Source organism: Chaetodon auriga, chromosome 3 (assembly GCF_051107435.1).
Source record: "Chaetodon auriga isolate fChaAug3 chromosome 3, fChaAug3.hap1, whole genome shotgun sequence".
Taxonomy (NCBI): Eukaryota; Metazoa; Chordata; class Actinopteri; order Chaetodontiformes; family Chaetodontidae; genus Chaetodon; species Chaetodon auriga.
In genome coordinates this window covers 13,531,292-13,557,481 of record NC_135076.1, presented here as the reverse complement: position 1 = coordinate 13,557,481, position 26,190 = coordinate 13,531,292, and the positions used below count along the sequence as shown (strand labels likewise).

Below are 26,190 nucleotides of genomic sequence, written 5' to 3'. Positions count from 1 at the left end.
GGTGCGGCACTTCACGAAATGCATGCATCCTGTAATTAACCCCCCCACCCCACCCCACCCCCCCATGCCTACACCAGACCTGTACATTAGCCTGCATCCCCCACCACCCCATCCACATCAACCCTCTCCAGTCCAACAGTCCCCACCCTTCTGTTCCCCCGACCCTCTACATAATAAGATCTGATGGCAGCTTGGTGTCACTAATGAGGGCTGAATGCCACAATGAGGGACGGTCTGTTTGTGGTTAGAGGCCACTCCTGTCACCATCGTACCGGATTTTCGCTGGATGAGCCTTTCATTTTCATTTTCTCTGGCTGAGTGTGTAACGCAAACACAGCAGTCTTTTGGTACCATCTGTAGTTTGGTGTTTCATTCCCCTCCACCTATTGATGCAGTGGCAGAGTAGTTTAGAGGTTGGCTAGTAAGTCAGAATGAATCTCAGCATGCGACTCTCAGTGAAAGATCAAATGAGCGTGCAGTTTCTTCGATTCGACTCTGAGTTGTTGCACATCCATACTCGGCGACTGACAGATAATTGATTGGCGACTATTTTGATTATCAATGTTGTTTTTTTTAAGCTAAAATGTCAAGTAGTCTGTGTGAGGATTTGCTGTTTTTCTCTGTTTTTCTGAGCTTGTAAGCTGAATATCCATGCTCTTCCTTGTTAAGAGTTCTTGACCAGAGGTGCATGCAGCTTTTTTTATTTAATTTATTGCAACAGAATATCTGACTCCACACAAACAGCCATGAAGTCTTTAACAAACTCCTGTCTTGCATCTGCCAATATGGTTGCACCTCTGAGAGTTTGTTGAAGTGATGAGCTCTCACTGGCGCGCTGCCTCTCTCTCTAAGGGCATCTTTGGCATGATTCTGTGTGTGTGTGTGTGTGTGTGTGTGTGTGTGTGTGTGTGTGGGTGCGAGAGTGAGTGAGAGAGCGAGACACCAAGACAGAGCGGCATAGTTTCTTTTCTGCTCATTCAGCATAGGCGCTGTGAAACTAACACTTGTAATGGTAGAGAAAACCCTTATGTTTATCAATTAAATCCTCTCGATAGATACTCTGCATTTGCTCTATAATGTATCAAACAGGAGTGAAAATGACCATCTAAAAATCAGAAGCTGATTTCTTTATCTAGATATTCCATTTATTCTCACAAGACAAAATAAAGCAGCGATCTCACAGTTAAGACGCTGGAAGCAGAGAATGTTCAGCATTAATTGATCGTGAATGTGGCTGCTGAGTAGGTAATTGCCTCAGGGTTAGTTGTGGTTTGATGTGTCTAGGTGAGAACATGCGCCGCCTTTGTTTGATTGTGCTCAGTTGTACACTGTGTTTCATTTTTGATAACAGATGATGAAAGTCCATGACCTCACTGTACGATGTGTACCTTTCAAGAGTTGCGTACTGATGCTGCTCGCTCGCCTTTGAGACAGTCAGTTTCAACTGTGTCTGACACATAAATAGAAAGACCTCCAGCAAGATATTTCACTATCACACTGGGAATCTAAGCTGGAAAAACAACCATAGGCTTAAAGGCCTCACTGTACTCCCCCCGAGTGGGTGCCCCACTTTTACTGCTAACTTTCACCGAACTTTCCAGAGCCCTGGGCCCCGCTAGCAGCCAGACCCACATCAGGTTCTCATCAAGCCAGACTGGTCCATGGCATTTCTTTAAGTTTCTGTCTCTGTCATCTCCTCTGATCAGAAGGCAACTGACTGGTTTCTTGTGACTATGTCGTCATTCACAAGCTGCCAGATTTGTTTTTGATGTTTACACGAATTCACCCTGCACTGAGGACAGTTTCTGTCAGCTGTTTGATGCACCGTCGCATATTCAGATTGCAGAACACCTTGGTCTTGGTATTTCAATGTTGGACCTCAAACATATGTTGTTGTGACATATTAAATCTTAAGTTGTTGCTTCATCTGTCTCTTTCCTCCTCTTCTCCACAGCTTTATGAACTGGATCGAGACCCAAAGAGAAAAGAGTTTCTTGATGACCTCTTCGGCTTCATGCAAAAGAGAGGTATGTGTAACTGTGTGTGTGTGTGTGTATGTGTGTTTATGACTTTCTTAAACACTGCATTAGTACATCACATTTTCTCTCACTCATTAAAGTAAAACCTATAACATCCATTCTTATCTTGCCATACCATATCTCCTCGCTTTATGTCAAGCCAGTGCTACAGAGAGACTCTTAATAATTAGATGTAGAGAGGGATGAGCCCCCCCCCCACTGCCTCTGACATACGACACAGCACCGTTGACTCATCTTTCACTCACATGGGTGGGGTCTTTATTCATTTCGGAGATGATTGCTTTATGGCTGCATGGCCCTTCATCGTTCCCAGGCTATAACTAGAAGGGACACATTATTTCAATACCTGGTAATGGATTGGTTTACCTTACCCATCCTGCTGCTTGTCCACGCAGCTTCCTACCAACACTTCAAACACACGGACACACACAAACACGGACTTAGTCGAGTGCATGCAGGGTCTTCACACTGGTGACGCGCATAATATGAGAACAGCAGGCTGAGCAGAAAAAAAAAGGTCCAGTGTCTCTTCATTCAGACTGCTCATTGGAATTTGGAATTGTGCAATAAAGTGTTTGCATGTACCGGGTCCACATATGCCCAACGGCTCATTTCAAATGTTTCTTCCCTCATAAATACCAAGCTGCCGTGTTAATTTGACAAGTTGACTCATGGCTTAATCAGATCGGGGGGCAGACAATCGACATAGGAGACAACATGTGCAACGGAAAAACCAGTACTAAATGTTTACAGTGTCAGAGCCACAGGCAATGGGTGGATCAGCCAAGTCTGCTCTGGGAATCTGAGAGTGCCATCTGCAGGTCGTACTGATAACTGAGCTGTCGCTCCTTCGTATGGAAACGAGATTCATCATATTTTCCATTGAATGTAGGCCTTATGATTGTGTTTGGGATTACTCTTCATTTAAATCAATATAATTTGAAGGCTGATTTTCCAGTCTGGCAAAAGGACTTTTGTCACAGATAATTCAAAATTGTAGGTATCAAGTAGGTTTTGTTCCAAGGCATTTTCTCTCACGCTGGGCTTGTAATGAACATACACTCATATCATCTCTAGCTTGAAGACAAAAACAGCGAGAAAAATAGTGGTTTATACATTTTGTGAGACACATTTAAACATAAAAGATCCATTAAAATGAAACAAAGTGACGTGACACAGCTCTTCCTCCGTGCTCCCTGCTTTATTCCCCAAATGTTGTCGAGTGTCTCACCCTCGTTAGGATGGTGCCTGAAGCCCCTTTCACACATTTAGTCCATCCATGAAATATTCAGAAACATTTCCTGCATGAGGTCATGTGTGAAATCCGTACTGGCAATTTCCAGAAACTCCAATCATTCCCAGCAAGAACCAGTGCAGGAAGATTTGTCTGTCAACGTGAAAAGAAGTTTCCTGCCATGACAGTGTTTTTACTCTGTTATGACCTTTTCCCTTTGTGTGCGTGTGTGTGTGTGTTATTCCAGGAACCCCAGTGAATCGTATTCCCATCATGGCCAAGCAGGTCCTGGATCTGTACATGCTCTACAGGCTGGTGACAGAGAAGGGCGGCCTGGTGGAGGTCATCAACAAGAAGCTGTGGAGGGAGATCACCAAGGGACTCAACCTGCCTACCTCAATCACCAGTGCAGCCTTCACCCTCCGCACACAGTCAGTACACACACGCGCACACACATACAGACATACATACTTGTACTTCTATCCCTGTGAGGACACTCATTGACATAATGCATTCCTAAGCTCCTTACCTTAGCCTTAACCTAACTCTAACCTAACCCTGAAAGCCCAGTCTCAGCCTTCAAACAGCCCAGAAGTTGTGAGGACTGTCCAAAATGTCCATTTTTTGTTCTGAATTGTAGCTGAAAGGTTATATTTTTGTGTTTGGATTCACACAGGCCTGTTAACAAAACTTAAAAGTAGCTAATGAATTGGACATCTTTGGTCAATGTTACCTTCCAAAAGTAGAGATCAGTAAGACCGCTGATACAGGTTTTTATAAGTTAAGGTAGCCAAAACTCTTAGTACCCAAAATCTCTTTGTGCTGCTCAGCATTTCAAGCATGTGGAGCTGCTGGCTATCAGATGTCAACAACCATTTCGTTTTACCAATTAACCCCCGTGTTTGAAGCCATTTCCTGTAGCTGGTTCAGATGGCAGCACGCTCTCACTCCTAATGAGCTGCACCACCGATCCCTTCTTCTGAGAATGAGACCTGCATTTTCAAGACGATCTCCAAGAGCATCTCCTTTTATCACTTCAAGTTATTGTCCATCACTCTGTATCTTGTATGATTTTAAGACCTGTTTTTTTTATTATTTTAGAACTGATTAATTCTCCAGTGATCTACTGGGAACACTTATTAGGTGGTGCATTAAAAATTTAGTATTGTATTTCCATAAAGTTTAGGGACTTGTGAGAAACATATTCATTTTTAAAAAATGGCCAAAATCAAAGCAGCAAAGATTGTGACATCCTAACTTTTCATTCGTAGCAAGCTCCGAAAACAATAGATCATACACTTCCCATAATGCATCTTGATAGCCTTTTTCTGTAAACACTCTTTGCCTGGTAAATGTCTGTGTCTATCATACTCCATGCAAGTCTTGTTACACAGGATTCCTGTTCAGAATTTCTCATATGTGTGTCTTTAAGTCCAAGCTGAGCAAATCCTGATGACAACACGATCACATCATTAGGGTTATTTTCTCAGACTTGACAAAGCTCCTCCAGAGCCACAGGAGACATCATACAACTGTTTTTACACGCTGAGTGGTGCTCTTTACGATGAGAAAACTCAGTTTGATGTTTAAAATCAGGCAGACAAACAGCTTAGGGGTAAAAAAAAATCCCATCATTGGATGGATAGAGAAAACTGGGCAGAACTAGTGGTCAGATTTGTCAGTTTAACTATTAAATGCATCATAAATACAATCCATAAATACAATGTGTTTCTTCCAGATACATGAAGTACCTGTACCCATATGAATGTGATAAACGGGGTCTGAGCAACCCCAATGAGCTCCAGGCAGCCATCGACAGTAATCGGCGAGAGGGCCGACGACAGAGTTTTGGCAGCTCCCTCTTCACCTACTCGCCCAACGGGACGCCCACCATGCTCTCGTCGCCGAAGCTCTCCGCCCACAGTGTGGGCCTGACAGTGGGCACCAACGGGGCTTCGCTGACCCCAGTCCACAAGATCAAGAAAGGTGAGATTTGTGTATTACTCTGCACTAACGTCACAGGGGATTAACTGGTGGAGTCAATGACTGAAATCAGTCAGACTCATCAGAACATTTAAGGACTGGCTGTAGATTTTGGTTTATCCTCTTATTTTTAACGTTGCTTCACACACTTGAATGTAATAATGTCATGAGCTCTTCATTTATAGTCTTCCAAAAATGGTAATCTTAATCCAGAATGACAAATACAGTAACATCAGGGAGGAATTTAATTTATATTTTGGCTGAATAACACGTCGTATTCAGCTGTATTTGAGTTTGCTCGGCTTAAATTCCCCCTTCTCTTCCTCTCTGTGGTGTCTGGTCAGAAGAGGAGGGAGGCCAGCCGCTGCCGGGCGTCGGTGTGGCTCGTTTGCCCGTGGGGGCCTTGGCGGGTCACTCTGTGGCTGCCGTGCAGGCAGCGGCAGCTCAGGCAGCGATGGCGGCTCAGGTGGCCGCTCTGGAGCAGCTGAGGGACAAACTGGAGGCCGGCGAGCCTCCAGAGAAGAAGATGGCGCTGTCAGCTGAGGAACATCAACGACTGCTGCAGAGAGCGCTGCAACATAACCTGCTGGCCATGACCGCTCAGATACCCATGAACATCCGCATCAATAACCAAGGTACTGAACACACAGTGGACTCTCTGATATATTCAGCTAATGTGCAAAGAGTAAAACAGCCAGTCAGACGTGATTTTGAAGGCTAATTTTGTCACCACATTAATGTGAAATTAAACTGTAATTTCTAGTTCTGTGGTCTCTGACTACTGGGGAAATCAAACTGTACTGTCTTGATAAAAGCAGATCTCATCTCTAGTCAGGAAATGAATTAACAGAAATCACTATGTGCAAATCATCCACATGAAAAGAAAATATAACACCCGGTGATGATTGCCATTGCCTAAAGCTAACATGTACATAGATAATAGAATAGAATTTGATAATCCATATTCATTTATTTAGATTTACAATAATCAATCAGCACAAAGCATGTTCTTCCACAGAGGTAGAACTGCTGGAACCAGACAGGAAGCTGCTCATTTTCAAGATTCAGTCATTTTTCAAGATTTTTAATGAGCTGAAAAAAGTCATTAATGCATATCACATCTGCTCTTTGCATCTCTGTGTATTTGACGTTTCATTGTTTTGCCCCAGAACTGGCGTGAGCTGTATTTCAAACATTCTTACTCTTCCTGGCAGTTAGTATCTGAAGACATTCTTGTCATCTTACCACAAACCACAACACCCAGTAGTGAGGAAGCAGGCCTATATGTTGACCTGTTTAGCTTATAGAAACAGATGCATGCATACATACGGAACATATGTGTGTTTGTCTGCTTGGGGATTCCCTTCTTTGATTGTATAGCGGGGTTTGTCTTGTCCGATAGAACACGAAAACAGTTTCTCAGTACTGATAATATAGCTGACTTCAGAGAAATGATGAATATGGTGGCTTTGGTAGTTCTTTGTGCTGTGAAAGAGCTTTATGTTCTTAAGGTGCTCAACGTTGTTTTGTCTGATTGGTTTGTAGATAGGGGAGAAGTCAACTCTGGACTAATAAAGACATCTTGCAGTCTTAATACTGAATTAAAGTACTGTATAAATGATTGGGTTTTGTTAACACAGCTCTACTTTGGTTGTCTTCTCATAGAAGGTAGGCAGGACTCGGCCCTGAACCTCACCACCAATGGCACAAGCAGCATCAGCATGTCGGTGGAGCTCAATGGAGTGGTGTACACTGGTGAGTATCACTGTGAGGTGGCACAGGAAGTCCAGCTGATCACTTCCTGTCATATTTCCTGTCTTGACAAGGTTAAGATCCAGAGATCAACATTCACGTGTCTGTGTGTTAAGCATGGAGCAAGAGCCAGGAGATGATTAGCTCAGCTCTGCATGAAGCCTAGAAACAGGGGAAACAGCCAGCCATGCTGTCTCTAAAGTTAAGACATGTGCTCATAGATCAGTCATTTAATCTGTACTCAAACAGAAATGTGACTTTCCAGAGCTTCATTGTCACAGTATACTTGCATGATTGTTTGGTGCCATCAAGACCAAATTCACCTTGTGAGGCAGCTGAATTGAGCGGATCAAGAGATCCCAGGAGATCATGTGAGCCAAGAATCCATCTTTCCAGTCTTCAGGTTATGTACCACAGTTGTTTCTGACCTGTCTGTGCCGTATGAGGTGCTGTAAGTGTGACAACAGCAAGAAAAGTAATGCGATTTGAAATTTGAAAACCACAATGGCTCCTAAAGAGGTTAGCATAGGTGCTGCTATAGCATCAATTATATCAGAACTGCTGAGCGTTTCTTCATTGAAAGAAGAGCAAAGAATAGAGCTGAAAGCTTTTTTTGTGGAAGCCAAGTGTTATTTGTAAGTGGCCTTTGCCAATAAGTTTCCATGGATGACTTTACAGGATGTTGTTTTAGTGATAAACCAAGAACAGAGCCAAGCTAACTGTTTCCCCCCTGCTTCCAGCCTTTATGGTAAACTAGGCTAATCTGCTCACGGCGATCAGCTCTGTACTTCACACAAAGACATGATCTTTTCATCTAACTCTTGGAAAGAAATCAAATGAATGTATTTCCCAAAATGTTAACTTATTCTTGAAGTTTTACTTTAAAATTGAGATAAAATCCAACGGATGTATTTTGTATTCTAACCTTCATTTCCTGTGTCTTCTTCTTTCCAGGCGTTCTTTTTGCTCAGGCAGCAGCAGGGTCGGCCTTGTCCAGTGCGTCTGGATCGTCCGTCTCCAACAAGACGGTCAGCAGTCGTGCCGCTCCGCAGCAGCAACAGAACACACCTACCTCAACCTCAACCTCCAGCAACTCATTGTCTTAACAAACCCCCTGCCTTTCCCCATTATTATTATTTTTTAATTACCACGCTAAGTAAAGCCAAAAATCAACCTCATTTTCTACATAATCTATGCCAAAAAGAGAAGAACCATAAACTGTACAGAAAGACACAAACTGAAACTCACATCACTTGAAGTACACTATCTCAGGTTTTCTCTCACCAAATCACCTCTTTTGTTCTTCATAGCCAAAATGATTTCGGAAAAAAAAAAAAATATCCCAACTGAGAGCCAGTATATGCTAAACAAATATATATGCACAACCTGTGAATTATTTATTTCTGCATAAATGTACAGATTATCGGAGAACAAAAGAGAAGGTAATAACTAGGAAGGGTAATGCACTGTTTACACACACAAACACAGCTACTGATTGACAGCGATGTTTTATCCTCTAGGGGAGAGATTTTTTTATTTTATTTGATCTTTTCATTGTCATTATTATCATTATTGTTATTCTCTTTATTGTGTTTTATCATTTAAATCTTTAACAATCCTCTCACTGCAGGAAAAAAATCTATATATTTAGAATTCTATAAAAAAAAAAAGAAAATATGAATATCCTCTATTTTTAATCAGAAAAGCTTTAAAGGTATATGTTGTTTCTTCAGGGCATATAACAATGTACCGTTGTGACCTCATTTTGTGTAAAACCTTATAACCTTATTCACATTGCAGCCAGTTTGGATCCCTGTGTGGAAGAGCGAGTCTGCTGCAGGTCTGTGCTCCTGTTGTGTACTCAGGTACACATCATGTCAAAGCCACAGATTCTCCACTGAAACAAAATGTAAAGCAACTCGATCTCAAGAATCTACAAGGATATCGGTTCACTTTTTAATATATTTGGTCCATTTTTGATCGCTACCAGAATCTAGATAGTGGCTAATTAGCTAGAATGCTTTGCAGCTGACATCCCTGCTGAATTCAAGCCACTGTTGGACAAATTTAATCTAAAATCCTCCCTCAATTGTTTGCATGAGGCCAGTTCAATGCGCATCCTTGCCAGTCTTGCAGGCATTCTGTTAAGCTTGAAGCTTGATGAACTAAAGCCTTCTTTTTTTGTTCCCCTCGCTACACCTCAACACGCTGGGCTTTCTGAGCCTCAGCGGCGTCCACACTGACTGTTCGGGTTGTGAATAATACACGTTTTCGATTGTTCTCAGGTGTCCATCTGCTCATTGCTTTGTACAATATCTTGACAGAGCAGTCCTTTTCAACATGTCTCTCTGCAGAGAGATCTAATTTTTGTCCTTTTTCTAACTTGGCCTTCTAGTGGAGTGATTGTCTTAAGGTCAGATGCATGCCCGAATTTGTAGATAAAACCTTTCAGTGATCAGGAGCGAAGCAGGAAAACTGTAATTTCCTGTCTTAATTTCACAGGAGTCGTGTATCCACTAAATCTAAATCAGCGTGGAGACACTTACATGGACAATCACGTGTCAGGTGACGCTATTTTAGCTTCAGAAGAAACTTATTCTGACAGTTATTTCAGCTCATATCTGACCTTTTTGTTGTTTTGTTTTTTTTTTTGTATTATAGATTACAGATGCTTTTATTTTTTGTGCCGGCTTTGTTGTGTTGCATGACTTAGTGCTTCTTCTGATCCAAGTGCTTCTTATCCTGTGTGACAAGTACAGGGTCTCCTTGAGACTAGTTTGTCGAGGATAAAATAGAGAATGTCTTGTGATCTTCTGACTGTTTTTAGATGTTGCTTAATTGAGGCTTTTGACAATGGAGCTCAGAGGTAATCATAGCTGCGGCTTGTGTCTTAGTGTTTGTATGAACGCTTACTGCATTCAGATCTAGAAAAAGGAAAATCATCTACAGTGGAGATAGCATATCATTCATAAGTCGTTATGTCTGCATTTTGAAGTAGATCAGTCATTCAGCTTTTTGAACTTTAACCTCTCTGGACTGTCTGCTGTTAAAGATTGTTACTCACCCCCCCCCCCCCCCCCCAGCCTCAACCCTCCACAAAGCAGCCTCATTCCTACTGACGTTAGGAAGTAAATCAGGCTTTGTATGTGGGTTCTGTTCTGAGGCCTTAACACAGCATGAGATGATCAGAGAGCGAGCAGTGCCTCCGTCTAATCAGTTTTTACTGTTCCAGTCAAATATCACCAGATGGCTGTCGTGGCTTTGATTCTGGACTCGCTGCTCAGTGGGAAATCGCCACCAGCTGCTACACAAACATCGGTCAGTTTTGAAAAGTACTCTTTATACTCAGGCAGGCGCTCATTCAGAGACGCATGCAATCATCAAATGTATATCTGAACTTTCCTAAAATGGTGAGAGTACCTCTCGACACGAGAGAGCAAGCTGTTCAGGCTCATTTGTTTCATTATTTCTCAGTAAAAAAAAGTGAAACTTAAGTTGGATGTTTAAAAAGTTGGTCAGAAGCAGAACTGCATTCAGGCAGGATCTCATTGGTTGAGTTACGTCTCAGTGAAGCAGAAAAAACTGTTTTTCCATGGCGACAGAAATGAAAATGGTTTATAACTCACTCACAATCCCACTTCAGAATTCACATTTAGCAGGCCTCGTCAGGACTACTTCAATGCATGCCAGCCTGTGCCACCTATAGGCAAGAGAAGTAGCAGCGGTAGTTTTGACTTTGAGATTTAGATATTTTGAAGTCACCGTGCTCAAGCAGCGTGTTTGAGGTTTTACGTTTTACACTTATACCACCTGTCAGTGACAATAACTATATTGGTAGGGCCATTTCAGGGGCCAAACTTGGTAATAACAAACTGAAATTAATGGAAGTTGGGAATAATAATAAATGGCATCAGGTGTGAAAGTCAGTATAAGAGGTCTATGAATGTATGAATACGATCGTAGATATGAGGCACTTGTTGTCAATGTGTAAAGCAAAAAAGGACAAAAAGCAAACAGACCTTGGTTTGAGGTGAAGGGATGGAGACTGGCGTGTGGCAGGCGGGCTTAAATATCTGAGGAACACAGGCCAGATGTTCCCGGTTACCATAATGGCACCACAGCAACACACACACACACACACACACACACACACACACACACACACACACACACACTACACGTACCAAGGCAAAGGGCAGTGGGGTCGCCACACTATAAATGGAGAACCATTGTGTCATAGCAACCTTCAGTGGTTATTAAACACATTAAACAGACACATAACTCAGCTTGTGTCTGTACAACATGTTTGCTTTCTTCATTAATCGTTGAGCTTTCCAGGCTCTTGACCCTCAGACAAGTGAGTTGAAATGTTAATTATTTGTAGAAGGAGTCACTGTTCTACCAATAAACACAGTGGTGTGATCAAATTGAAAGCTCAGGACAGACACTGAGTGGTTATATAATTTTTCAGTCTCAACACATTGTGGTAGTTATTTCAATCAGTCCCAAGTTTATATTTCAAGTACGAAACTTTGTGTTAACTATGCTTGTTTTGTCAGTTTGAAATGATAAACCTCAAACACTCAAAAAAAAAGCAGCTGTAAAAAGGAAAACCAGTTGTCAAAGCAGCAGCAGTTACTTCTTTCCTCACCTGAAGGTGGCACAGTTTCGACTTCCTGCGTGTGCACCTGCTTTTCTCTGCTGTTAGGGCTCCATAAGTGGACACCAGAGTCTGGTTGTATTTCACAGTGTCTGTTGTTCAGACGTTTGAGGTGAGGGGTTCAGAATCCCAGAAGCAGGCTACTGAGACTATTAAAGCTGGTTTGATTTGGTGTTATCAAGGCTAGACAGTAAACCAGATATCACAGGACGAATCCGCATGGTTTTACGCTCATGGCTCTCTTTCCCCGACCTCTGCACTCTCTCACTGGGTGTCAGCAGCTCTTTGGCTCCGTCCACTGAGGTTTAACTCAACCAATGAAATTGTTTTTATATCTGAGAAACATTTGCAGAACTGAAACTCGCTGTCGCTGTGAGGTTACACTTTCTGTCAGCAGCCTTACATACAGCAGGTGGCAGATAATACCAAACCAGGTTGCTATTTATTAACTGTGTGCGCTACTTTATACATCCTAACTTAAAGTCATTTATCACAGGAGAAGTCAGAGATATTTTACAGATCTAGAGGAAACACAGGTAGTCAGATACAGCAATTACGTGATGAATTGAGTAATTTGGGGAAGAGCTTGTTTTTTCCACCCTTTAGCCTTTTAAAGTGTGGATGGCATTTATGCAGTTCTGATTTCAAGACTCACAACCGTGTAGATTATGATCAGGTTCTCTGTAGATTTGTTTCAGAGGAAGGCAGTGTGTGTGCAGTGGAAAGTCTAGATAACATGTCATGTTTCCTCCCTGTGGACAGTTGAGTCATGTAGAGAGTCGTGTCCACTAATGCTGAACTGGCTTCTTTGCAGTCTAGGTCTTATTGTAGTTTTGGCAGCACCTTTCTTTAAAGCAGCCAGGTTACATTACAGTTGTAGTAACTTATTACATACAGTGTGAACTATGCGAACACACTGTCATTTAGATCAGCTGGCTTTAGATGCTCGTCCATACTGCCTTAAAAGGTCAGAGAGCAGTAACTACAGAAACAGTGGAATAGAGAAAAAAGGGTTTGAAGGCTTATAGCCGAACTATGAAATAGACATAAAAGCTAGAATACCTTTATTTTTAGCTCATTGTTAATCATCACAGACCTCACATGAAACAAAAAAATAAAGAAAATAAAGTTATGCTCTATATATGATCAGTCAGAAATAGTATCTGCAAATGATTTCCCTTCTTCAGCTAACTTGTACCTTTAAGTTGAACTAATTCATATATGATCAAATAAAATTTTGAGTATGTGATTTAAGGGAAGTTTAACCACATGAAATCACATGATTTTACGCTACAGACAGAGGCTACAAAGAGGACAGGTTACCTTGTCTGGTGTTCAGTTTGTTTCTCCATTATGATCAAAGGTTTAACTGTTAATGTTTTATTACAGTTTGCAGTTTGCAGACCTTTCCACGCTGTTTTTTGACCAAAAATATACATTTGATGATGTAATAACGTCTGTGGTCAGGTAAGACGTCAAAAACTTAATTCTATTTTGACCAGATAATGTAGTTAGTGTGTTTTGCCTTTGTAGTGCAGCATAGTCACTACAGTAATGGTGGTGTATACATGCTCTTCCAACCTTTACCTATTTAAGCCAGAACTATGAAAAGACCTAGAAAAAAAGACTAATTTTTACCTACATTTCTGGGTTTGTATTTGTCCTTGATTCCTCCGTGTAAGCAGATGCTGCTGTAAATCTCACATATTACAATGGAAAAGGATGTTTTTTGTCAGTTTGCTGACACACAGAAAGCCCAGCATTTGTCTCCATGTCTCTTTTCTCTCTGCGTGAGTAACATGTCACAGTTGCTGGTAATGGCTGACAATCAAATAGAGACATGCTGTGACTGAAAGCATTGGCTTAAGGGGGGAGGGGTGCTGGAAATGGCAAATTCAATCAATACTGATCTAAAGGATCAACATTGCTTTTTTTAGATTTGACCCGGTGACCCTTTGGCCCTCAGAGACAACAGTTAAGCACCTGCCCCCTTCAGTGGATCCATGTTTATCGTATATCTATCGACAGGCTCTGTGAGATATTTGCATTTGAACAGTGGAGGCACTGCAGCTCTCTCTCTTTCAGTGTGTGCACGGCAGCATCTTCAGGGAAGGTTGGCATCTTTTTAATTGCGTGGTAGCGACAATCAGGGGACGTTGTGACAACACTGTTTACCTCCAAACTCTCTGACATCCCTTCAACCACAATCAAGCCCTCTTTCTACCTCAAGAACTAAAGATTCCAGACCTACAGATTTCTTTGCTTTAGCCACAACAGAGAAGCGTGTTGAAGGTTCACATAGGAGAACCTCATCAAGGTGTCACTGATGCTGGTTCATGAAGACTTTGGCTCATGAAAGAGATTGATAGGACCACAGACAATCAGTTGTCAGCTTAAAAATCTGACTCTCACCTTTGACCAGTTTCAGTTATGAAAGGGGAACCAGAGACATCAGTCAAGTCGAGGATTCAGTTCAAGCTTCAACCTCTTTACCAAGAGCTCCCCTCAGTGGAAGGTTTTGTTATGACGCACAATCAGCTTAGATTTCCTAAATCTGTAAAGATTCAGTGTCCTTCATTATGACTGTTTACTGCAAAAAGAAAAGGAAATTTTAAGTGTTCGTTTTTTCATTTCTTTCCAGTGTTTCCAGAGTTTTGCATTTAGGTCATCATGGAAGAGTAGAATCAAAAAAGTCACTCACCTTAACAGTTGATCTGCTGATTAAAAACAGTAAACAATCAATAATCAAACTGTTTCTCTAGCTGAGCTCAGGCTCCTTCATATCTGGCGTTTAAAGACACAGTGGAACAACACAGCTATCAAAAGTGTATCATTTTAAAGTGTGTGGCACCTGGTATGAGAACAGGTTGTTTCTAGCAGATTTTGGTTCAGACCACTGTTTTTTTTCTGAATGCTACATCATCTCTACAGCTCTGTGTCTGCGCTCACTCATAGAGCGTGCAGGTGGTGTTAGATCAGACAATGCTCGCACGAGACGCCGCGTTTTTTTGTTTGTTTTTTTAAATGTTCTTGTCGTGTGCAGTTAAAAGCTTGGATTGATTTCAAAAGTCTGCTTGTTTGGTGCATTTGTGTGCTGTTGTACAGACCGGAACAATGACTTAGCTGGACTAATTTTCATCGCATTGTTAATGCAAAATGCATTTTGTTTGTCTTGGACCCTCGGAGTCTCTTGTGGTTGGCTTGCTGGCTCTATGTCTAAATGTCATAACATAAGAAAGTCCTTGAAATACTGCTGCTTTTACTCCAACCAAAGCCGTAGCTCTAAAAAGCTCTTGAAATCTTACATGGTCCAGAGTGTCTTGCATGGAAAATTGACTCCGACTCCTGTTCCCACATGTTGCCAACATGGAAATTCTGCTGCAACGTTTACGGGTTAAGGTGCATGTGGGTTGGGGGCTTTTGACTGGACGTCTTCGCCACTGACTTTACCTCCATCAGGTGGACTGTGGACAAGGAAAGTGATGAGAAATAACAAGATGCCTTCTGCTGTGACAATTGTATGAATTAACCTGTATTACTAAGATTAATTAAATAGAATATTCTGAAATATGGCTTTTTAGGGCTGTGAATTATATCATGTTTATATTGTTTTGTTTTTTTTTTCTCTCTCTTGCTTTGCTTTTTATTTTTCCTCCTGGATTTGCTGTAGCAACCCCGGCACGCAGAGATTACATTTAGAGCAGATTTGTTAATATAACGATAATGATGATGATAATAATGTGATTATTTTCGGGAAGCATGTGATGTGTGTGGGGGCTTCACGTGTCTTCAGGTTAACTTCAGAACTGAAACAAGGCTCTTGTCTTTTACAACTTCTCAGGAAAATCTACCTCTACCTCCAGTTTGATGCATTTAACCCAGTGAGGGCTCAAGTTACAGTTTTAGTGGGTACACGAAGAGGGCGTACGGGCGGACACCGGGGTCCAAAATGAACCTCAACATACCAGTGCAGTACTTAAGATTAGTTGTAATCTCATGACACAAATGAGATTGTGTTAAAAACGAGTATTGTGGTGTATTTCTATTGTTATCTTGGCAGGAAACAAATAAACAGATATAATTGTCACCCTGTAGGTGAACTGAGAGGTTCATTTTGGACTCTGGGTGGCGTCCTCTGTCTCTCTGTTTCTCTCTGTGTGTTACAGGTTTGTAGCACTTCTGCTGTTTAGTTTATCAACAACAGGGAACCTCCAGCTCAACAAATAACTACTACTAGTATGATAACAAGTACTGCTTTTAGTACCACTGTTAGTACTGCAAGTCGTTTTTTCAGTCTGTTCTATTAATGTGTGCTTATTCCTCCTCTTTTCTATGATGATTACATTTTTGATGAATGGGATGTTTCCCGGTAACCACAGTAACAGTGAAGTGGCGGCGGGCAATGCAACTTTTTTTTTCTTTTTGTTTTTTTTTTCTTTGTTTTCAAAGGGTGAAGAGCTATTCTTGCCTATTTACTCAATATGTGTTTGTGTGAATACTTTTATTTTGAATCTGAAATTAATAAAATATCACCATTCTTAAATGTCACAAGTGTGTTGGATTTTTTTTTTTTTTTTTTTTTTGGTTATAAGATAAGTTAGCAAACCTATTAGTCAGTATAATAAAAAATGAGTTTCCCTTTTAATTGGTTAACTCAATGAAGTCTTAATTGAGAATGTGTTCATTATGTACTCAATAACATTGATGTATTTATAAGATAATTATAGGTTTTGCATGTGAAGTCTGAATCTGCAAAGTAACAACAGCTGTCAGATAAATGTGGAAATAGTTGAGTAAAAACTACTTGAGTGAAAGTATAAACTAGCAGAAAATGGAAACACTCAAGTAAAGTCCCTCAAAAGTCAGTGGCAGTTAGTAATTAAGTACATTTACTCAAGGACTGTACTTAAGTGTTATGTTGAGGTACTTATACTTTACTTGAGTATTTCAATTTTATGCTAGTTTGTACTTCTACTCCATTACATTAGTGTAAGCATCACTAATGTTATAGCTGGTAAAGCTGGAACTAATTTTAATTGCTTTATATACTGCCCAGTAGCGTCTGAATTTCCCTCAGGAGTCAATAAAATCTTATCTTAGCCAATGAGAATACATCAGAATGCATTTGTTGATTAATATATTATTAATCTGAATTTGTAAAAACAGCCAGCAAACAGCGAGTAACAAGCACAATGTTTACCTCTGAATTGAAATGGACTATTAGTATAAAGTACCAGGAAATGGGAAATGACACTACTCACATGAAATGATTTCTTAAATTTCTGTTTGTGTGCGAGGAAAATTACCAAAACGTTTCCTGTATTTGAGCTGGATTCTTTTCCGGACGTGAACTTATTGTGTAGTTAAAACAAAAGGGGCTCTGGGGTGAAATGCACAGGTTTCTGTGTTCATCTAGATCCTCGCTCATATATAATCATTCATACACACACACAAACACACAATCGCTGGGTCTCCAACTCTCCAACGTGACTGGTGTCTCACGCTGACGCTCGAGTCTTCTGAAGCACCGCCCAATAACAGTGTCCGCTGTTGTGAACCTATCGCACCCCGGCAGATTTAAACACACGGACTGATTCGAGAAGGCACCGTGATGAGCGGGGCGGAGCTACACCGTCTCTGTGAGTCTGAGGGGGGATACAAAAAACGCAAGGCTTCGGGGTCAATGCGATCACCTTTTGCTTGTTTGTAGATGTGTAAAAGTTACATATGAGGAAGAAAAATGAAACTTAGGTCTCAAAGAAACATTACGGCCTGCTCGGAGACGCCGAGGAGCAACGGTCGACGGTCCACCAAAGCGACGCCGAGACGAAAGCGCGTCGATGTGACCGAAGGCCTGCTTCAAACGAAGGTAACGAATTTGTGTGTTACGATTATTTCCTCAATAAGAAACGTTTATTAGTACCTTAAATGTCAGTTGTTCCAGCAAAAACTGCGTGTGTTACCAGAGTCAGTAGTGTGAGTAACTGTGTCGGTATTTGTGTAGTTACCCGGACGTTGGTTAGCTAGTGCTCTCATGAGAACACAGACGGCGTTGCTAACAACGTTAGCTCAATTCTGGACCGTCGGTGGCTTTTCATCCCTGATCTACTTCACAACGTCATTGTCTCCAGAATTATTTAAGTAAATAAGTTAAAGACTTTCGATTCGACCCGGAACTAACTTCGCGTTACGTGTGGCGGTACGTTAGCTTAATGTTTTGAGAAGGGTGATGCGCCAGACAAAGATGAAGCTAAAGCTAAAAACTAACCCAGCATAACAGAAGCGCTGCACTAAAACTAATTATTTAACTTAATCTCCATTTTAGAGGCTGCAGTTTGTGGTGCTGAAGAGATATTTCTCTGTATTTATTGTGGTTTTTCATGCCCTCACAGAGCTTTTCTGTTCTTTTCCATAGCGGAACTTACTTGCCTGTACACTTCATGTTGTACTGGCTTTGTATTAACGTTTCTCAAATTGAACACGTTGAGCTGGCAATAAACAGTCTGTGAATTTAAGTGTCACCTTTTAACTTCATTTTGAGGGTGTTTTCATCCGCATTAGATACGCAGAGCCGTCATTTTAAAGGAGCAGAAACTTTGGACAAAGCAAACCGGTCCCATTCAACGCTTGGCTACAGCCAGTGAGTGAGTGCGTGCAGCGTATAGACATCACCAGATTATCCCTGTCTGAGGCTGCAAGATGTGCAGCTCTGTGACATGGTGTCTGCCTGACACAGGACTGATGCAGCAGCACAGGATTAAACTGCACGGATGCATGTGAGGGTCCCAGTAAAAGTAGGTCATTAGGACACATGCGTGCAGACTGTTTACACTCCAGCAATGTGAGCGGCCCTCAGGAGTTATTTTGTCTATGGTTCCCTCGTGGGCGTTGTCCTGTGGCGTGACTGTTGCAGAATTAAAGAAAACAATAAACTACAAAGATGTAGTACAAGGCTGCACAATTTCTGCTTCTTCATAATGTAAACAAGGAGAAAAAAAAACCAAAACAAGTTCCTGCTACTGATGTAGTCATGAACAAAGCAGCAACAAATCGCGATGCATAATCTTGCAATACCACGGTGTCATTGTTGTTCTCCATTTTTGGCTATGCATTACTGATATACTAATAGTAACAGTGCAGGATGTTGTTGGCAATGCAAGTTACTTTGTGCAGCTTTTCCTTAATATGTCTTGGAGTTTGCATGTTTGTGTTTGTCAAGTTCAAAGTCTGCAGCGAAGAACACTGATTGAGGTAGTGATTAACTGTGCTATTGATGCTTCTTCACTTTTACACAGATATTTAGATACGTATATTTTAGCTGATATATTCATGCAATTCACAGACTTCATTGTCTGGAACTGCTTGAATGATGAGAGTATCCAACTTAGAATAGATGTTTAAAGGTCATAGTGAGATGTGCTCTTTGGAAATCACAATTTGGCATTCAAACACAATGGTGACACTGACCTTTTTGTGTGTGTGTTTATAATGCATTTATTTATTAATTCTTTCTTTCTGATTTACCATGCAGAGTGAAGAGACCTCAGATAATGACCCCCACCACTCAGATGACGAAATTCCTACAATGACGAGGCGACCACTGCCCCGTGGCCGGCCGAGAAAGAGAGCCATTGCTGTAGATGACAGAGAAACAGGTGTTTTTGGCAGCTTCCACTTATTGTCAAGGATGCTTTCAGTATATTTGATCATTTTGTTTCCCTGATTATATGAATTCCATACACCCATTTTTGTGACCTATTGCCCTCTTGTGCTCTAGATTTGGCCTTCAAAACTCCCATCAGGTCCATCATGCGCAATCAGCACATACTGTCAGAGATCGACCTGGCGACTCCTCGTAACACAACAGCCAGAAACATCTACTCGCCCATTGTGCGTTTCCTCACACCCAGCAAAGAGAGTGAGTACAGCTACTGTCACTGCAGTTCTGTGTAACATATAGGAGCTGGAGTGCCTTGAACAGACTGGGCTCATATGAGTGGAAGTCATCAACAACCCTTCCAGATATTTTATGTGATTTTGTGTTGTCGGACAGTAAAAATGTACTCAACTCAATACTTTTGCTGCTTTACCATTCACTTCGGGAGATATCCAGTCATCCTTTTGAGGGTGGTTTTCTTCTCTTATGACTAAAGTGCCTGGTGGAGTAAACTTGTATACCAACCACAGTATAAACGTACCAGCATCTTTCTGGTGGCTTGTGGTAAATTCCCACCCTGTTCATCAAACAGAAAGAACATTATTGTTGCTTCATTTGCTCAGCGGGCATAAATGTGGTGAGCAGACCGTTGGTACTTATTTTCTTGGTCGATGACTCTGTGTCCTGCTGGAATTCAGATCCAGTATGAGTCATTTCTGTTCTTTTCTCTACGAGTCAGAGACAATATTGATGCTGTAAACAGCTTTAACAAATGAGTCTAGCTGTTTTGGTTTGTGCATTATGGGAGAGACTCCAGTCCCATTGGCATGGCAAGAAAGGCAGCATGGAAATCTCATCTGATGACTCTGTGTTTTAAGTTTCCCTGGTTACTCAGAGGTGAACAGTTTGTGTTGTTTACAGTTTGGGCATGTTATTTTTTTTCTGTCCAGATGTGAAGTGTGCAGACACTGTCAACAACGTGTTGATGAGTCCAGAACAAGGTGTATTTGGCTATGGCTCCATTGATCTTCTGGCTGGAGATGAGGAGGATGACGCCTTCAATCCGTAAGTATAAATCCCCTGTCAGACACACGCGCCTCTGTGTGCGATGTTGATAACATTATATTCCTCCTTTTGATCTATTTACCTTCCTTTTCAAAACCAATGTGATACTGAATGACGTCTGCACCAACCGGGTGCACTTACAAGCTACAGCATCTCTCTCTCACTCTGTTTCTCTGCAGAGCATGTGCAATTGTCAGGAAATGGGAGGGTTAAAGTGAGGGGACACTGTCCACGTGTTAATCGATCACAGATGGCGTCATTCTCTAGGACAGATAAAAAACAAAAATAAACGCTAAAATGGGTCACCAGATTTACTTTGGCAGCAGTTAACTAAACCTTGGTGGCCTGCCCAAGTAGAGCCTGCGTGTGGGAAACACACTGGTGCTCTCACACGCCTTTCTCTGCTTTTCTTCTGTTCAGTCAGACAGTGGCCGTCAGCCAGACCATTTGGTTTAAGTGTCAGTTTTGGTTTATATTGCAATTAACTTGAGTAAAAGAACGCAAGTGAATGGTTTGACACAGTGATCTGGAGCAAAGATTATGCTCCCTTTTCTAGTATTTTTGATCAAATCGTGACACCAAGAATCAGACTCCCGCCTCTAGCAGATGTCTTTTTCTTATCATGGCAGGTTACTATGCCAAGTCAGGATGAACAGAGACCCAGTACATCAAACAAAAATGTTTTCTAACTCAAGTATTGCTTTTTGAATTGATTTCTACAGTGCCAGAGCTTGTCACCTTCACCAGTTCTGCAAAGTGTTTGTGATTCTTTCTTTCCTTCTAAAAGCGTTATTTTCTTTTCCAGCTTTAGGTTCATCAAGAACATACCATCACAGTCTCAGCATTCCCGACCCCAACTCAGAGACGTTCCTCCAAAAACCAGGAGCACTCCAGAGGCCACACTGGTGGTCGACCTGGTGAGTTTAAGTCCCTGGAGCGTCTTCCTCTCATGCACGCACACAACAATGCACATACATGAATAGCTAACAGAAGTTGGACAAATTAGCCGCAACTCAAGAAGAGCTTAACATAGAGCTTGAAATGACATAACAACTTAAGACACGACGAACAAGACTGCAGTGATGTGAATGTGAACCAGAACGGAGCCAACAGCAACTGAAATCCACACCAGCTGTGGCAGAGCAGGTCTGTGCAGAGTTTTGGTGTCTTTGCCAAGCAGCAGTCCTATTGCAGTGTGTGCTCTTGTCTGTGCTTGCGTTCTTGTGGAACCTCATCAGTCACAGCTCAAGTGCTATTGCAATTCAAAGTCCACATCCAGCCAAGAACAGTCCAGATGACCGGAGGTGCTCCTGGTCTTTATTAAGTTTTGATATATTTTTTTTCAGGTGAGAAAGTAACCACTTAGAGTTTGAATATTTGGCTGATGTATCCAAGTAATGCCTGTCTGGAAGTCTGCTCCAGTGTTTTTAGAGATGTGAAGGCAGCTCACAGCCCAGCTCCCGGTTAGTGTCCGTCATCTCTGCTGGCACTTTCAGACTTCACTGTGGGCTCTGATGTCACCATAGCATCATTACAGACTGGATCACAGTTTTTTTGTTTGTTTGTTTGTTTTTTGACTGAATCTCAAGTCAAGTCAAGTTATTTCCTCTTCTGAAAATGTCTGTTCGTGAGCCTTTTTGATTTGCAAGCTGATCTCAGCTGGCGCCATTGTGTCGACAAGTTCAAGTCCTCACTTGGTGTACTCTGTTGAGAACGGCCGAGTACTCATAAATTGGCTAACACTTAATATGTTTGGGCCTGTACTTACTACTATGAAGCTTCATTCATAACATTGACATTTGAATTCTAAATCAACATTCAAATGCTGCATGGCTTTTGTGTTCATGTGTATATAATATGTTTCTGCACAGTTGCAGATACTACACTATGCTACACTAATATTATTAGTGTTATGCTTTTTGTAGAATTAGATTCCAGTGGTGGCTGCCAAGGATTATTTCCAACTTGTGTGATCCATGGGCCAGGAAACCTCAAATGTAGCCCTAAATAGGTCACACATTGCCTCTCAGTAGCTGCATATTGTTTTCCTGAGCTAGGGTCAAACACAGTGGTCACAGTGGTTTTCCCCATCTGTCTTCAAGGCTGACCTTTTGGTTGAGATGCTTTTATTTGCTGTTTTTTAATTCAGAGAGATCTGTCGTGGAGAACATATTACCCACTGCCAGACTGGAGCTCATAAAAAGCTTTTAGGAGAAGATTCAATTGTCTAAAATTAAGGGGGAAAAGTTGTACAGTTGGTTTGTTTCGTGGAACTTGCAGTTTATTTCTCTACGTGGCTTAAATATGGCTGGTGAGAGCAGCAGCAGATTCTTTGCACCCAAGATGAGAAATTGGTGGTGTCCTTCCAGGAGGAGACCCTGATGTTCAGCTCTCTGAATGTGATCGACGAGCCAGAGTACACCTTCTACGCAGCTTTCCAGGACCACCAGTACAAGGTAACTGTTCACCATGTGTGGTTATTCACAAACCTGCTTTTGAATCTGAAGCACGCTGAGTAAATGACTGCAGATAATGAAAGGAGTGGAAGAATCACTTCAGTGTGGTCGCCCTCGTTAGTGAGGGATGACAGGAAGCAGGAGAAGTGTAGAAATCTAGTTTTAAAACTGATGGGCCATGTGCTCACAAGTGACACAAAAAAGAGATATCTAAACTGGTATAGCAGGTAAAGCATGGAGTAAGCTTCCCATTGGACGGTTTGAGTGAATTGAAAAGGAGCTGAGGAGACAACGGAAAACATTTTCATCAGTCTTTCATTCTCTCTGCTCCTCTGTTGTCAACAGGTGTACATGATCCTACGGCCACACGTCAAAGAGTTTCTGCAGTCCATGGCAAAAATCTATGAGGTATGTGTTCATCTGACAAAGAATTCAGTCATCTGGTTGTTTATTGGTGCAGTCGGCTCTAGAAAAGTGCTTTCTACAGTCTCAGTTTGTTTTTAGTGAGATGAGGTGAACTGTATCATCAATAATAATAAGGATAATGGGTTTTGTTTTTTTTTTTTGCAAAATTGGAGCTGTGAACTGATCTGCTCCAAGTCTGCAGAGCTTATGCTCTTTCTCTACATGCAGATACTTCTGTCATACCTTCACCTGTTCTGATCTGAACCACTTCATTTCCACCGCTATCTTACGATACAGTTTTTTGTGGTGTCCTGATGCCCGTTGAGGTCTGGTTTTTGTGGACTCTGTCCCAACAGCTGTTTGTGTCCTGTTACAGCTGTTTGTTTACACATGTGCAAAGAAGGAATACGCTGAGAAGATACTGAACATCCTGGACCCGCAGAGAAAGCTGTTTCGGTATGTCTCTGACTTCCACTTGTGTTTCACAAACTCTTTGCTTGACCGCAGTGACATGCACTCTGTCAGGTTTAGCAGACACAGCCAGCCAGTGTTAGCTTGCTGCTGGTGCCGTGTGTTACCGGCACAGCGACCTCGCAACGCTTCTCAGAAACGGTCTGTTTGTGATGGGACCGTTGGTTGGTCATGCTGTTTGTTCTCAGCTATTTAGCTGACTGTTATCCGCAGTGAATTCCAATGAGTGCAGATGTGTTTGTGTGTTATGGTGGGGACAGTAGAAATGAGTTATCCTTTTGGCTTCAGGTGGTTATTGTCACATAGAAGAAGGGACATAGAACACAATCTAGTACAGCAGAGCTGGTGTACTAGATTGTGTTCAATTGTGTAGGTGTGCCTAATAAAGTGGCCAAAATGTAGATACACATTGTATTATGACAGGCAGAGATATGCACTGGGTTCACAGAAACGGGTGTCAAAGTTTTTCACGTGATTTCCCTCATAGGCATCGTCTGTATCAGGACGACTGTGCCTGTGTTCTTGGCCATTACATCAAAGATCTCAGCATCCTCGGGAGGGATCTCGCCAAGACGGTCGTTCTGGACAACGCTCCCCACACGTACCCGTACCATGTAAGCACCATGGAGCTGTGATCCTTAGCTGCCAGTTTGACGTCTAATTTTGTGTCATATTCATTGCCACTAATGGAGAGGGGTGGTGATATTTTCAGTAAATCCCATGAAAAGACCAAAACCGACAAAGTGTTTGTCCGTCTCCTCATGCAATTTAAACTGAAGACGTAAACTTTTAAACATGGGCCACAAATATGTGGCTGTATGTTACTCAAACCAGACTAAACTACAGCGCCTATGTGTGGACATTTTTGGACAATAGTGTGTCTCTATAACGCAAGTGAATAAGATGCAGCATATCAGGCTTTTACTGCATGAATGATACTTGTTAATAGGATTAATTCATTGTTGGTTTTGCACCTTTCATGTGATTTATTGACAAAAAGAGTATCACAACTTTTTTTTGTCTGAGTTACATACATTATCACTTTTACTATTATTACACTTACATTATCGTATATCACTTACATAATCATCTTTTGCACAATGAAAAGTTTTTGTTCATCTGAGTTTTTGATGGTTTTCCAGCTGATGAACACGATTCCCATCAAGAGCTGGTCTGGGGAGTCAGAGGACAGAGAGCTCCAGAAGCTCATCCCCTCCTTGGAGAAACTGTCTGCAGCGGTGCGTCTGAATATTATTACATGCTTGTTTGTTTTGTGGCACAAATGAGTTGTTGTATCCATCAATCGTCCTGTATGGACGGATGAGAATTTCTCTTCAATCATTTATTCACCTCATTGCTTTTTCTCAAATTCAGCTTGAGGTTCATTTAAGAAAAGAGGAAGAAGATATTGTCTCTTGGTTCAGAGTGTGACCGTTAATTATGATGGGTATAGTCCCCAGATTTTAGACATCTCCCTATATAAACCGACCAATCAGCAGATTAATCTAAAATGAAAATAATTCTTAGTCGCAGCCGTACAGGTTTAAAGTTTGTGAGAAAGACAGAAATGTTTTCAGATGTGTATAATCGGTATTAGAAAAAACCCTCAGTGCAAGAGAAAAGGTGCCTTTAAAAAGGTACTTATGTCTCAAAAGTATTTGCAGTGTTAAAGAACTGATGATCCATTCGTAAGAAGACGTGTTGCCCTTTCATAAGTTGTTTGAGTTCTCTTCTTTGAAGTGTGTCTTTGGATTCAGGTTTTCTTTTCGTGCTCGTGGTCAGTGTGGCCAGTGGAAGCTTCACTGTTTCACCGGAGTCAGTTGTGAATAAAACAGCTGGTTATCTGCAGCAGCATCTGCCTGCTGTCTTTCCTCCCCCGGTTTCATCGTTCAGTCCAAATATCTCCTGTTGTGTTTTTTCAGGAGGATTTTCGGGAGGTGCTGAAGAAGAGGAAGGATCACTTCCACCGGCTGCTGTCAGAGGACTAACAGGACTCTCCACCACCTCCCCTCAATCTACTTTATGTGACTTTCACAGCTCATGTTTTCATTCTTTATGCTTTGGCTAAAAGCAGAATTCAGTTGGGATTAGCTAACCTGAAGCCTGTTGGTCTGTGGTGGACCTGCTTGTCCTCCTCTGTCCTCCCTGATGACTTTAAAGGACGGCAGATCGGTATTTCAGACATGCTGCTGGTCGTTAGTCACCAAACCCCCTTTTCTCCAAGACTCATTCCACCAGGCAATAAACTGCTCCTCAGTGTATGTGTATATTTCCAAAACTTGAAATATGTTGTTTATAGTCATGAAATTTTATTTATTGATTATATTGCTAATCAATAGCATTTTATTTAGATATGCTTTTTTTATGCAATAAAATGACCCTAACAATAAATGGGAAAATAAACCACTTTTGGCGTGACTCTATATCTCATATAGTAGTAATATTTGATTTAACAGTAGATGGACATT

The 26,190-nt window shown here is 41.6% G+C and overlaps 2 protein-coding genes across 3 annotated transcripts in view; both read left to right on the top strand.

Moving 5' to 3' along the window:
• Positions 1 to 8,667, top strand: part of arid3a (AT-rich interactive domain 3A) — a 40,563-nt gene extending 31,896 nt beyond the window's left edge. Inside the window, exons 4-9 of one of the 2 annotated variants that reach the window (XM_076726323.1) lie at positions 1,955 to 2,027; positions 3,521 to 3,704; positions 5,012 to 5,259; positions 5,601 to 5,891; positions 6,922 to 7,011; positions 7,963 to 8,667. In XM_076726323.1, the coding sequence (XP_076582438.1) occupies positions 1,955 to 2,027; positions 3,521 to 3,704; positions 5,012 to 5,259; positions 5,601 to 5,891; positions 6,922 to 7,011; positions 7,963 to 8,114 (1,038 nt within the window). In that variant the 3' untranslated portion in view covers positions 8,115 to 8,667. The remainder of the gene's footprint in view (positions 1 to 1,954; positions 2,028 to 3,520; positions 3,705 to 5,011; positions 5,260 to 5,600; positions 5,892 to 6,921; positions 7,012 to 7,962) is intronic. The other variant, XM_076726324.1, reaches the window with a different exon arrangement.
• An 8,593-nt stretch (positions 8,668 to 17,260) lies between these two features.
• Positions 17,261 to 26,128, top strand: ctdspl3 (CTD (carboxy-terminal domain, RNA polymerase II, polypeptide A) small phosphatase like 3). The gene is made up of 11 exons (XM_076721492.1): positions 17,261 to 17,537; positions 19,200 to 19,323; positions 19,446 to 19,586; positions 20,276 to 20,390; positions 21,196 to 21,307; positions 22,760 to 22,846; positions 23,192 to 23,254; positions 23,628 to 23,707; positions 24,210 to 24,336; positions 24,865 to 24,960; positions 25,645 to 26,128. Exons 1-11 carry the CDS (start codon positions 17,409 to 17,411, stop codon positions 25,708 to 25,710), a joined length of 1,140 nt encoding a protein of 379 aa, XP_076577607.1. The 5' UTR covers positions 17,261 to 17,408; the 3' UTR covers positions 25,711 to 26,128.
• The last annotated feature ends 62 nt before the right edge of the window (positions 26,129 to 26,190 follow it).